This window comes from Symphodus melops (genome assembly GCF_947650265.1).
Source record: "Symphodus melops genome assembly, chromosome: 5".
Lineage (NCBI taxonomy): Eukaryota > Metazoa > Chordata > Actinopteri > Labriformes > Labridae > Symphodus > Symphodus melops.
Window position 1 is genome coordinate 21,419,318 of NC_136695.1, and position 12,296 is coordinate 21,431,613.

The window sequence follows — 12,296 nt, forward strand, 5'->3', positions numbered from 1 at the left end:
GCTCAGTCTTTTATTTTTTCCCTTCAGGAATGACTTCAGGGTGAAATTGGAGCACAAAGGGAAACTATTGAATCTTAAGACGATTAGGCATTTTCCTACAACCACTTCCTGAAATCAAGCCGTTCTGTCCTTTCCATTGGAAAACTATAAACAGATGAATGTGCTCACAAAAATTATGCACACAATACAAATATGGCTTTTAAACATTTTATTTTAAGCACGTTAAAGAGACTGCCTAAAATATTTCACACATCTGTAGAACATACAGAAAGTTTAAAAGGTAAAGATTATAACACCTTATGGCGCTTTGTTGGCCAATAAGTGTCAAAAGGAGCAATTATCAGCTGCACAGCTTGTTATATACATTATTGAGAATTACTGCTCATAACACACATATGATGTGTACCACTAAAATTGAGAAAATTGTTTCTTTTCCACACATTCACACAGAAGCATACACACTACACTGATATAGTCCTGAACAGGTTGAACCCTGACAGGGCAGTGGAGACCATCACACCGGGGATCTGGGGGTGCCAGTGGATCTCTTTGATCTCGGACTGACCCTGGTGCAGGAACAGCAGCTGGGGGGGTAAGTCCTTCACCCCCTCCACCCTGGCACCCACATCACACGACTCCACGGACAGATCCCACTGACTGAGGACATCGTCCGCACCCGAGGCAGCAAACACGCTCGAGTCCATGGGGCTCCACTCCACGGACGTGACGGGAGCAGTGTGCTGTTTGAAGTTTGCCACAGGCCGCCCGGTCTACAGGTGGAACAAAAGACACTTTTAACTTTTCTTATCCTGCACCGTATCAGGCTACAAAAGGTGTCAAAGGTGTTTACTGATCAACCCCTGATTTTGGTTTTGGTTAACAAAAACACAGAAAGTGACATGATTTGGAAGCCTGTTTTGAAAATTAATCAAAAAAAGTTTCTGGTATGAGGGGGAAGGAGGGTGTGGTAACAACACACCACTGTGCACTAGGCACAAAAGTGAACAAATGTTATTAGTTGGGTGGGGCTGCCCAACTGAGGAGGTGTTTGATGAACTGATTATGTAATACAAAAAGAGCTTAGCCGTGTTTGTCTTACTGCTTTAATGTTAGGTTATTATGTCGTGATGACACTAACAAATCAAACAGTAAGCATCATCACTCCCTGTCATACATAAGCAAGCAATGATTCATACTTGTATGGAAACAGCTGACTCTCTTCACACGAGCTGAAACTTTAGTATGAAGTTATTTTCAAATATCAAATTAGACTTTTTTTTTGTATACCTTAAACTGACGCAGGTCCCACACTTTCAGAAGCCCATCGTCCCCTCCTGACAGAATGAATGGTTCGCTCCTGTTCCAGCTGATCACATTGACGTCTGATGAGTGAGCCTCATTGACTGAAAGCATCGAGTTTGGCGGAGCACGGATATCCCAGACACGGATTGACTGATCCACTGAACATGATGCAAAAACCTGCGTGGAAAGAGAGAAAAGGAGTTTTCTTGAAGCAAATATACACAAAACAAGGCAACAACTGGTTGCCCCACACAATGAACTCTACTGTATGTACAGTATAACAATGGCCCTCCTCGCTGTTATGGCGTTCGGAGTCACAAGCTAGAGGAGGAAGTAGAAAAGCATTCTGCTCAAGAGAGAGAAAGCAAAATACAACATGTTGAAATTAAAGTACCAGTATGGCATCAGATCATATTTACTGGTGGAGACTTTGGGCCTTTATTGTTAACAAGTAATCATTGGGTTTGCCATGCCGGCTAAATTGCTCAATAAAAACTTTTTGTCAACATAATTTAGGTTGCACCAACATGCTACACTCGTCTGAGCAAAAAGGTAACAAAAAAACTACCTGGCCATAGGATTCCAAAGCACATACTATAAACCAGTTTGGTGACTGAGTAGCTTTAACACTACGACATTGTTACTTTCATATTTTAGTGTTAACAGGTGGTGTTTCAGAAGGGAACATAGTTTTACTCATTCCGATCATTCATCCCCCTCCACAAAGCCTGTTCTTCCACCCAAACACATGTAAAACACCAGGAGGCAGCTGAGCTCAGTCTGACATGATCAATCCGTGTGAAGGAATTCATCTTCTTCAGAGAATCATCCCAGCGTTTAAGGATCGCTGAGGTCAGGGGGCATGGGGGATAAATAAGTATGTCTAATTCTACTCAAACATACAAGGCCCTCGTGTACTTAACACAGTGCCCCAGCCTGACCCTCTGTGACGTCATTATCTTTCTATAAACATACCGTCGCTTCAGTGGGCGACCACTGCAGGTCCTCCACGGACTTGCTGTGGGAGCTGAAAGGTCGTTGGTCGATCTGCCACGTAGTCCCTCCCTCCCGGGGCTCCCAGACATGAATGTTCTTTTTGCAGTCCCCGCTGACCAGACGACCTGAAGACGAAGAACAAACAGAGGACTTGAGTCAATGATAATGCATTTTATTTAAAGGCGCCTTTCAAAACTGTCAAGGTCGCCGTACAAAGCAAAAGGGATATAAACAAAAGATATATACAAGCAATGTTACAATTACATCAATAAAATTAACATTAAAAAGACAAATTAGAGGATGTAGTGGATTTATGAAACTGGGGAGAGAAGAAGGGAACGATCAGACAGAATAAGGCGATTTAAAAATGGATTTAAAAATTAAAAAATTAAAAATGGAGAGAGTCGATGTTACAGATGTGAGGTGGGAGGGAGTTCCAGAGGTGTGGGGGGGGGGGCAGATCGACTGAAGGCTCTGGACCATATGGTGGACAGGTGTTAAGGTGAGTTGAAGGGAAGAAGAAGAGCTGAGAGTTCAGGTGGGTGTGTTGATGTGCAGGAGTGTCAGAGAGGTACGGCGGGGCGAGGTTAAGGAAGGTCTTAAAAAGGTGACGAGCAGAATTTTAAAGTTGATGCAAAATTTAACCGGGAGCCAATGAAGCTGCTGAAGGACAGGAGTGATGTGATTGATGTCTTATATGACAGTTTGAGCTTTTCATCAATGATGTCATAGACACACACACTTAAGTCTAATTTAATTTGAAATGTGCACGTCAAACTTTTTTTTTCTTCTCTAATATGTCAGCTTGTTTAGATGAAGTCCGACGAAGGTAATAGCAAGAATATTTGACTTAAATCTCATTTTGGTAATTGATGGATGCTCCCTTCTCTATCTGATTGTTTCTGTCACTTCCACGCAGTCATAACTACGTTTCCTCTCTGCCAATTTGTTCCAACTAGTCCGTGCATATTTTAGCACAAATAACACAATTTGTTTGTAATGTGCATACTCAGGATTTATTCAGAAATGTAGCAAGCTGCATCATGGGTTAAGTGAAGTCACTGTTTTGTTAGGATCTTGTTCTAAGAGCTTAAAAATGCTGGACAATGACAGCCGAGGAGTTGCTGGCCCATACGCACTTCATCAATAAGCTCGATAAACATATTTTTATACAAAATATGTGATCTGTTCATCTCTGGCATAAAATGACTGCCACTTGGGATGTACACAGAAATCTGTGGTGCTGGGTTACAGACACATACACCAGGTACAAGCAGTTCTTCTCTGCTTACTCTCACATTATGAAGCTGGACTGAGGCCTGCACTCTGAAGCGAGCTCAACAACATACCCAGGATATCTCTTCATTATCTGGCTCGACTAAGCCATCATGCTAAGTGGTCAGATGATACCGGTTATGAACTCTGGAGTTCAGCCCAAGGCTTCCCTATCTTAACCATGAGGGTGTTTGAAAAAAAAAAAAAAAGAAAAGAAGAAAAAAGGTGTTGCTTGCAGCGTAGGACAAATTGTAAACATCACCATGTCTTGTGGCAACAGAGGAGCATGTGTACAAGAACAAACTATGATACCGGACACACAGAAAAAGCTACACTTAATCCAGGCAATAAGCAACACGTTTGCAGCAGCTAAATGCAGGAAGGCCAGCCGTTATAAGAATCCTGGCTGTGTGAACGCAAAAATTAAAGCTCTGTTAATATCACTGCCACATTGTTGGGGCAGGAAATTATTTTTTTTGACTAGAATTATATTCTAATATTAAAACAGCCTTTGCTGTATTCTGATGTCTTGACAGTTTGAGCCTTTCATCTGCAACCCCTGCAGGGTCCAACATATAAAAAAAAAAAAAACAATTTTAAAAAATTTATGAAGTAATCAGGACAACTTTCATATCCTTTAAGTGCAGATTGACAAAGCTCAAGGGATCATTCAGACCCGGGATGATATCCTCAAGCTATATATATATATATATATATATACACACACACACACACACACACAGTTTTGTTTCTAAACTAAGCCCACTTCATGATCACATAAAGCCATCTATATGTTTTAATATGATGTTATGTACAAGAGGTAAATGTGTCCAGGTCCTGTTAGTCCTGGAGCAGCATCACTGCAGGCCAGTGAGGTAATGAGGACAATCATGCTGAAGCACAGGCCACTTTGAGTGTATAGTACAGTTTTAGAAGCCAAAGGACTTTACTATCGTTTGAACCCTCTCCCAACATCTCTGTCAGCACATCAAACTCCTAGATTATATGTTTAGGGTGATGCACTTTTTCCAGAGCTTTGATTGATGACAAGGTGGTGCTCTTATATTTGAAGAAAACAAAAAAAAACCTGCTTTACATTGCAGGTTTAGTCCTCACTCACCAGCTACAGTTGGTGACCAATCAATAGAAAATCCTTCCGTCATGTGTCCAGAGAAACTGAAGAGAGCTGTAGCTTCTTTCTGCTGGTTGATAAACGCTGCCATAGCAGCAGAGCTGTGCACGGCATCCAGCTGAGGTTGGAGGTCGAATATCTCCACCTGTCCCTTCTCCGACCAGACAGCAGCCAGAGACTGTTTTCCACGCTGAGTCACCTGGAAATATAATACACAAAATCTGGTAAAGTAGAAACCTTTACCAGGAAAAGTCCTCATACAGGGAGACATGAGGTTTTGAATTTGAGAGAAAATAATAAACTACATACTCGGACTCTATTAATGCCTCCATAGTGAGGCATCATGGCCAGTTCCATCTTTGGCTTCTTATCTTCATCCTCCTCCTCATCATCATCACTTTCTTCATCACTGCTCTCTTCCCCTTCCTTTTCTTTCTCTGTTCCATGAAGGTTGTGCATGCGCAAAACGAGAAGTCTGCAAGAAAGTTTGTGTTTTATCACTCTGTAGATTATAAAGCCGATGGTCTCTTTGGTCTTTACATTATTACAGAGCGCTGTGTCCATTTAAAGCCTTTTAATTATTCAGAGACAGCTGTCGGTGGAAAAACAAGGTATTAGATAAGTATCTGATGTGGTTTGTTATCTGTATTCAAGGACTTAGTTCTGATGTAATATAAACAATCGCTGAAAATGTTTTCCATCACCCTTTAAGTGATGAAAGTTTTAGTGTCTCTTTAAAAAAATGCTGTAATAGTGATTTAATGAGATAACTAAAACGGTGTATAAACAAAATAAAACAAAAAGCAGCTGTTGTCGTGTGAATTATTCCTCTTGTACACTTAATTTAACACTTTCTGCTTATTTGAATATTTAATATTTTCTATTTTCCTCCTCTGAAACATGTAAGAATCCTGAAAGTAACATGCTGAACACACTTTCACTGCATGTAAAAACTTCAAATTGAAAAAAGAAAAAATCTTTCTATACAATTGACTTGTTTCTTATATATATTTTTTTTTCTTTGGAAGAGTTTTTAAAATTAAATCTGAGAAAAAAATATTTGCAGTGAATTTAAATCATTTTTGAGCTGCTGTTCCCTCATGTTTCATCTTCACTTTCCGACTTCAACTACTTTAAATGTACAGGCAGAATTTCCTACTCTTAATTATTGAAGTATGTTCTTATTCTCGTTTCGAGTCTTGTAAAAACAAAGAGACTAACAAACTGTTGTGTTTCTCTCGTAAACAGCCCATCTTCAGAGGCAGCCGTTTTCCGTTTCAGGATGTTATGATGAACTGCAGATTTGATGAGTCACCTAAAACTAAGTCTTCCACAGGATATCCAATCTTTTGAGAAGCCTTGCAGATAAAAAAATCCTATTATTTACATGTGTGGGTTAATGATTGTTTAAATTCAGTCTCTCCGCTCTGCAAAAGAGTCAGCTGTTAACTATAAACACACATTAGGCAGATAATGCTGCTTTGCCCAAATTTGCTTTGAATTAGGTTTGTATTTGACTCCTCTCCTCCTCGTCTCCTGTTTGCACCTCAGGTGGGAGGGAATACAAAGTTAGGAGGAGAGGAGGCAAAAATAACAGAAAAGTTGTTCATTTCCTCTCCATCTGTGTTAGTTTTGTTTGCCTTGCCAGTATAAATGATGTCCTAAAGTGTAGTTTGTTTGTGTCTTCTACGAGGTTCTTTGGATCAGTGATTCATCTGTTTTGAACACTGTCATAATGAATATCCATACCGTATTGTACTAGCTGTCTATACTATACACATGTTAGACATTTTAAATTGTATAATTGATTCATACGTTTTTCACTTGATTAAGAGCTGCAAGTTTGTCCTAACATGTTAGCCCATACAGTAGGTCAATAATAAATAACACAGCTACGGCTAATTGTGGGCTTGAGCTTTGTTTTGTTTTTTTGTAATTCATCAAACTCTTTCAATCTCTGTGCCATGTCTGGTTTATACTAAACTTTTTCACTTGTTGTCAATGTGCATTAAATAAATACTACATACATTTCTGCTATCCCTGATTCCATTAATGGCACATCTATCATAACTCCAAAATCAGATTCATCGCTTTTCACAGAAAACGTTTATAAGCAGTGGTTTGTGAGTGTGTCTGCCATCGATTATAAATGATAACATGATGTATGTGTACCTGTTGCTCAGAGCTGTGTCCGCCTGTGTGCCCGCACACAGCAGCATGGACAGAGGGAACTGCTCCCTGCCCTCTCCTTCACCATCCCTCAGGACGTCAAAACTCAAACATGGCGCACCTGGACACATACAACACATATTTACAATGAAAGATGCAGTTCATGAATTCTTTACGGAGAACACATCTAATTAGTGTCGATCTTTAGCCGCCTGTGCTTGCCTGTTTGGCATTCGTGGTACATGCGGTACGCTGACCGGTCCATCTCCAGCTCCTCTCCGGGCTGAAGCGGCTCGATCCCGGGGACATACACCTTCTTTTCTGCTTCTCCGCCCGCTCCTTCCTCCTCCATGTCTACTCCTTCATCATCATCGCTACCAGCTTCATCCATCGCTTCCATCGCAGCTCCTTCCTCAGCAAACGTGTCCTCATCGGGCGCAGACATATTGGGAGTTTGCTTACTTCCGGTATTCGGAGTGGCCACGTGTTTTGAACACCCTGCGATCGCCCCCTCCCTCCTGTCTCCTTCCCCGCTCCCCTCCATTTACGGGAATTCAGCTGGCTTCGCCTGACGCTTGTGTTCCTGTTGCCAGGAAAAATCCAACTTTCAAATATTTGTGTTGTAAGTTCCACAAACTACGATGCTTAAACACAAGTGTTAATTTGTTCTGATATCTGGGGATTCAAGTTGGTGGGTCAGGGTGTTCTCCCCCTTCATGCACAACATTTGTGAGAGATCATTAGAATCATTTCAACATTTAGGGGTCGTGTGCTGACCAGGGACAGGACCTCCTACATTCTCTGAGTGAGTCAGAGTATTGCATTTATTTTAATTAAATGCAACATATGCTGTACAGAGGCAATAGGAAGCCTGCAGTTACCCCTGCAACCCTGAAGGAAACGTGTTTTGCCAGAGGCTTTAATGGAGGCAGGTTAGATATTGAAGCATTTGACAGTAACATGCTTTGACAAGTCCAAAATGTCCTCTTCTTGTACTATGATGGTCTAACTCCTTTGGTATTTAATGTCATGCTTGAGTAAATTTGCCCTCTTATCAGATTGTAATGAGAATTCTGTCAAAATTGACAGAAAAAACTGAGATGCAACTCAAAATTTTGTTCCCATGCTGGCCTAATAAAAATGCCTGGATCTGTGTTTTCAGTATTATGAAACTTCCAGGGAGGACAATGGGGCACATTACATGCGTGGGCGTTGACAAGCAGGGGCAAGTGTGAGCAGCAAATGGTTCACTTTATTTCTTGAGAAAATCTTGAATAAAGTCAGAACACTTCTGGAGTCCTTTTTCATCCAGAGCGCATTCCTATCTCATCTGCAACTCATCTAACCGTGTTTATCCAAGTTACAAAATAGTTCTGTAGGATTTGTAGTCTGGGAATGACTTGTTACAGACAGCAGTGATTGTTGAGCTCACATGAATCATATACAAACCGTGTGTGCTGTTGCATGTTTAAACATAAACCAAATATCTCTATTAGCAAAGTTAACTAAAATATTTAGGTAACCTTGCTGACACACTGTCGAGGAGGAAGACGTGTTTCTAGCTTGTTATTAGCAATAGTTTGACAACAAGGCAAAACATGTAGCAACAAGTAAACATCAAGCAATCAAAATGTATCAAAGAATGTGAAAATAGATAGGCCTATTTAAATGCACCTGAAGTTTAAAAAAGGAATATTGATAATAATCCCTCTATAGTTGAATTATATTATTCTATTAAGCACATTTTGCAGATGTAATAATGAGTTAACATTTCACTTTTATAGGAGATGGAGTTTTAGATAATTTAAAGCCTTTTTTTAGTTTAATTAATATGCATCTTATCTATAAAGTAATCCCTTGGTTGATATACTGGGATACAAGTACAACATCCATCTAAAATTAAGGGTTGTACACATTTAAAGAAGTGTGTACACTTGTGTACAACAATTAAACTATTGTCTAACTATTAAAAGTAGCTCCTAACTGTTGTACTTCAGTAACTGGACTTTTTGTCGATGGCGACAAACAGCTGAGTCCACAATAAATAAAGCCCAGCTGAGTTCAACCAAAAACTACCAATGTATATATCTAAATGTCTTTAATTTACAATTATGTACAAAAATAAAAACCCACAGACTTTCATATTTTACATTTACATCAAACTCATTGTAAACAGTGATGAATTCCACATCAATAGACGATGGCTTATGTGCATTGGCTTTATCTCTTGTTAGCATACAGAGCATAGCTAGCTTTAGCTTGGGACTAGCTTTAGAGATGATGGCTATTATAGGTATACATGTGTGTTATTATTTGTTACAGAGCACTTCTGGGCAGTGAAAGTAGTTATGTGGACTAGCTTTGGACATTAAATGCAACCTGTGCATGTCACTTCAAATAACAAAAGCTAACTGCATTCATACACAGAGATACACATATAAGAAAAACAAACATTCAGTGCCGGGAAATGTCTTTGCATTTTGTGTGCATCATCAAAAAAATAAATCTTTTTTCTTCGTAATTATGGCAACATCCACCAGTATAGTCTGAATAACAGGGGACTCCAGACTGAAGCGTAATATGAGGAGGATGGAGAGCCACTACTGGAAGGCAGCTGTGTAATGTCTATCATCCTGTCAGGCTGATCATCCACCTCGCTGTTGATGGCTCGAGTGGTCAAGAGTCTAGCCCTCGAGGGACCGTAGTCCTTCCTCTCGACCGAGGGGGGCAAAGTGGGCAGGGTGCACGTCTCAATCCCAGATGAGCACCCGACGTCAAGCCAGCGAGTAAAAAGTTCTGACGTTAGCTTGAGGAGTTCTTCAGGACGGGAAGATAATGTGGAGAAATGATCCAGGTCTGTTTCCTCATGGAATCTCTGGGACAATGAAACAAGACACACATTAACATCTAACATGGAAGGTGAGATGCTTTTAAACATTTATTTCATTTTAGTTTGTGAATTAACCAAGGGCCATGCAAAACACAACTGTCAGGCCAGATTTGGCATCAAAGGTAATCTACATTCATGGTCCCTGGGCAGCAAGCTATAAAAACATACATAGCAAAAAAAATGAAAATAACACAAATGAGCACCTTTTACATAAAATATGATGAACAATAAACAATACAAAACTAATTTAATTTTGCCTTAATACACATTTGAAACATGTATTTACTTTCTCTATCAGAAAGCCAGAGTACATCAAATAAGCCAAAATGCCTAATTTGTTCTACAACTTTCCCCAAAAAGTAAAGTAGTTGGGTAACCTGCACATCAATAAATGAACCCTACCTCTGTATTTTTGTTCCTCTTTATTATTGTATCCAGTGTCTGCTTCAGATCGAGGATGAGAGAGTGATTTAGGTGCTCATCCCAGAGGTTTCTGAAGAGCACATGCCAGGAATCCAGGAGTACAACTGCAGCAGGGAACACACAGCACTGCAGAGAAATGGTACAACAACGCAGCAACAAAGTTAAGTTCAGTGTTCAAAGCCCAGAAGTGACAAACCACCACAAAAACCACATCCATTGCAAACAACCTTTTGCGAAACACATTTTTCACAAGAGCTCTCACAGAATATGAGAGGTCAGACATTATAAGTTTATCTTCTTTCTGCTCCCTTTCATTTTTTTTAAAGAATGAAATAAAAAAAGAAAAATGAAATGAAATGAAGATGACTTTAACGTCTAAACTGCTTGATGATGGCCAACAACTAGAAAATAAGCTCAATATAGGATCCTGTCCTGTTTCATGTCAAACCTCTCTTCCCCTGTTCCTATCTGATAACACACTCACCGGATCAGTGTCACACAGCATGCTTCTGGTGTAGTGGTGTACGACATAGTAATCTTTTGGAAATACTTTCCGCTGGAAATGAAAACATAAACAAAGAAAAAGATCAGAATAATCCCACGGATGATCAAATAATTTAGAGAAATCGCAATTTCTTTACATTTAAATGCCCTAATCTGACATCTTAAATTTTTTTAATTGAATCAAATTTACAGGTTGTCAGTTGACAGCTTAAAGTGGGTCATTCTTATTCAAACTGATCAGATCTTTGCTTTTCACTTCAGATAAAGGAATATGGCAAAGTAAGATAGGAAATAATATTACCACAGACAGAGAGGATTGTTGTCACCTGACAAACACCACCCGATCTACAGTAAATCATAAGAAGTGTCAAAGGTTCTCAACTTACAAATCCAGTGGGATTCGAGTCAATGGTTGCTTTAATGTTTTTCACACCTTCCCAGTCAAAGTCACATCCACCACATTGGACAGTCAAGAGTGATAGCAACAGCAAAACTGTTTGAGGCATGAGCAAGAAGAATAAGAGACAGAATGCGTTCAGTTAATTGATGGAAACTTTCTGTGGTTTTGTAGGTTTTTCAAATTGCATACCTACTAAGAAACATTACATCACATCCTGCTTCAATTGCTTTTTTCTGCTGAAAAAAAAAAAATCACCAAACTTTGCCCGCTGTTGCAACAGCTCTGATTAAGCATTTCCATTCTGTTCTTGTTTAACTAATAACACATAAAAATCGGTTCATTCAGCTTTTAAACATCACTATTTCCCATAGAGTTTTTTAAAGGAAAGTTTGCAAAAAGCTTCGCCATGCACCAAACTTTCTTTCTCACCTGGCAGTGACATCCTTTTTATCTTTCTAAGAAGGGGCACTTCTCCATTTCTTCTTGTTGACAGCAATCACTCTGCAGACGGGGGTTTCTGTGTCAGTCTGTGAAAGGCAAAGTTTCCTCTGTCGTTTCTTGAAATCTTTGACACAAAGTGTGCAGCTGTGTCTCCTCTTTTCATGGCTTGATATTCAGTCCTCTTGTTGACATGCCTTTTGCACTTCGTCCTTTTGAGTTCTTTCGGTACTTTCCACAAAAATGCCTCATTTATCCTCTCACGCCATCCTGCTCTCTCACTTTGGATTTTCCCACTTAAGCCTGAGAGGCTGCAGCCTTTTTCCTATGCAAGCTTTTGTTGTTTTTTTTCTCCTTTTGTTTGTTCCTATATCTCTTTCCCTTTTCCCCTTTCTCTCAACACTGACCTAGAATCTTCCTCAACAGCCTAATTTGAATCGCCCCCCCCCTCTCCCTCGCAGCTGGTCAATGGATAAAACGAGATAGACTGTGGCCTCCTCTTCCTCTCTATCTCTCCCTCTGGCCACCCTGTGTATCCTCACTCGCTCAAAGTGAAAGTGCTGGGCTGGATTGCTTGTCTGCTCCCTTTAAGTCTCAGCCACTCCCACTACTACACGTTTTACCTCACTATAGACTGACCCAACCCCCTCCCCCCCCTTTACTCCCCACATTCCCTCTTATTACCCCCATCCTCCCTCCCTCCCTCCCACCCAGCAAACCAGTCCCAAGGAGGCTTAGTCATGCAGTTGGAGCGTATGGTTTTCATT

At 40.2% G+C, this 12,296-nt stretch overlaps 2 protein-coding genes and 1 long non-coding RNA gene across 3 annotated transcripts; 1 reads left to right on the forward strand and 2 right to left on the reverse strand.

Moving 5' to 3' along the window:
* Window positions 1–193: 193 nt before the first annotated feature.
* On the reverse strand, window positions 194–7,387 carry grwd1 (glutamate-rich WD repeat containing 1). Its single transcript, XM_079342812.1, has 7 exons — window positions 7,097–7,387; window positions 6,878–6,995; window positions 5,015–5,180; window positions 4,694–4,904; window positions 2,278–2,423; window positions 1,288–1,479; window positions 194–770 (listed from the first exon to the last, which is right to left on the reverse strand). Exons 1-7 carry the CDS (start codon window positions 7,317–7,319, stop codon window positions 462–464), a joined length of 1,365 nt encoding a protein of 454 aa, XP_079198938.1. The 5' UTR covers window positions 7,320–7,387; the 3' UTR covers window positions 194–461.
* An 85-nt stretch (window positions 7,388–7,472) lies between these two features.
* On the forward strand, window positions 7,473–9,603 carry LOC306823357. Its single transcript, XR_013778987.1, has 3 exons — window positions 7,473–7,496; window positions 7,637–7,679; window positions 9,515–9,603. It is a non-coding gene; the product is annotated as an uncharacterized lncRNA (long non-coding RNA).
* Window positions 8,107–12,143, reverse strand: LOC306823355 (uncharacterized protein). Its single transcript, XM_079342819.1, has 5 exons — window positions 11,521–12,143; window positions 11,078–11,184; window positions 10,672–10,743; window positions 10,167–10,313; window positions 8,107–9,749 (listed from the first exon to the last, which is right to left on the reverse strand). Exons 1-5 carry the CDS (start codon window positions 11,531–11,533, stop codon window positions 9,396–9,398), a joined length of 693 nt encoding a protein of 230 aa, XP_079198945.1. The 5' UTR covers window positions 11,534–12,143; the 3' UTR covers window positions 8,107–9,395.
* Window positions 12,144–12,296: the final 153 nt, after the last annotated feature.

Coding starts and splice junctions, on each gene's coding strand:
- grwd1 (XM_079342812.1), bottom strand. CDS start 7,319: ATGTCTGCGCCCGATGAGGACACGTTTGCTGAGGAAGGAGCTGCGATG. Junction 5,181..6,877: donor GACACAGCTCTGAGCAACAG/GTACACATACAT, acceptor ACTTTCTTGCAG/ACTTCTCGTTTTGCGCATGC. Junction 2,424..4,693: donor TTGGTCACCAACTGTAGCTG/GTGAGTGAGGAC, acceptor CTTCGTCTTCAG/GTCGTCTGGTCAGCGGGGAC.
- LOC306823355 (XM_079342819.1), bottom strand. Junction 10,744..11,077: donor ACTCGAATCCCACTGGATTT/GTAAGTTGAGAA, acceptor TTTCATTTCCAG/CGGAAAGTATTTCCAAAAGA. Junction 9,750..10,166: donor AGAGGAACAAAAATACAGAG/GTAGGGTTCATT, acceptor TCATTGTCCCAG/AGATTCCATGAGGAAACAGA.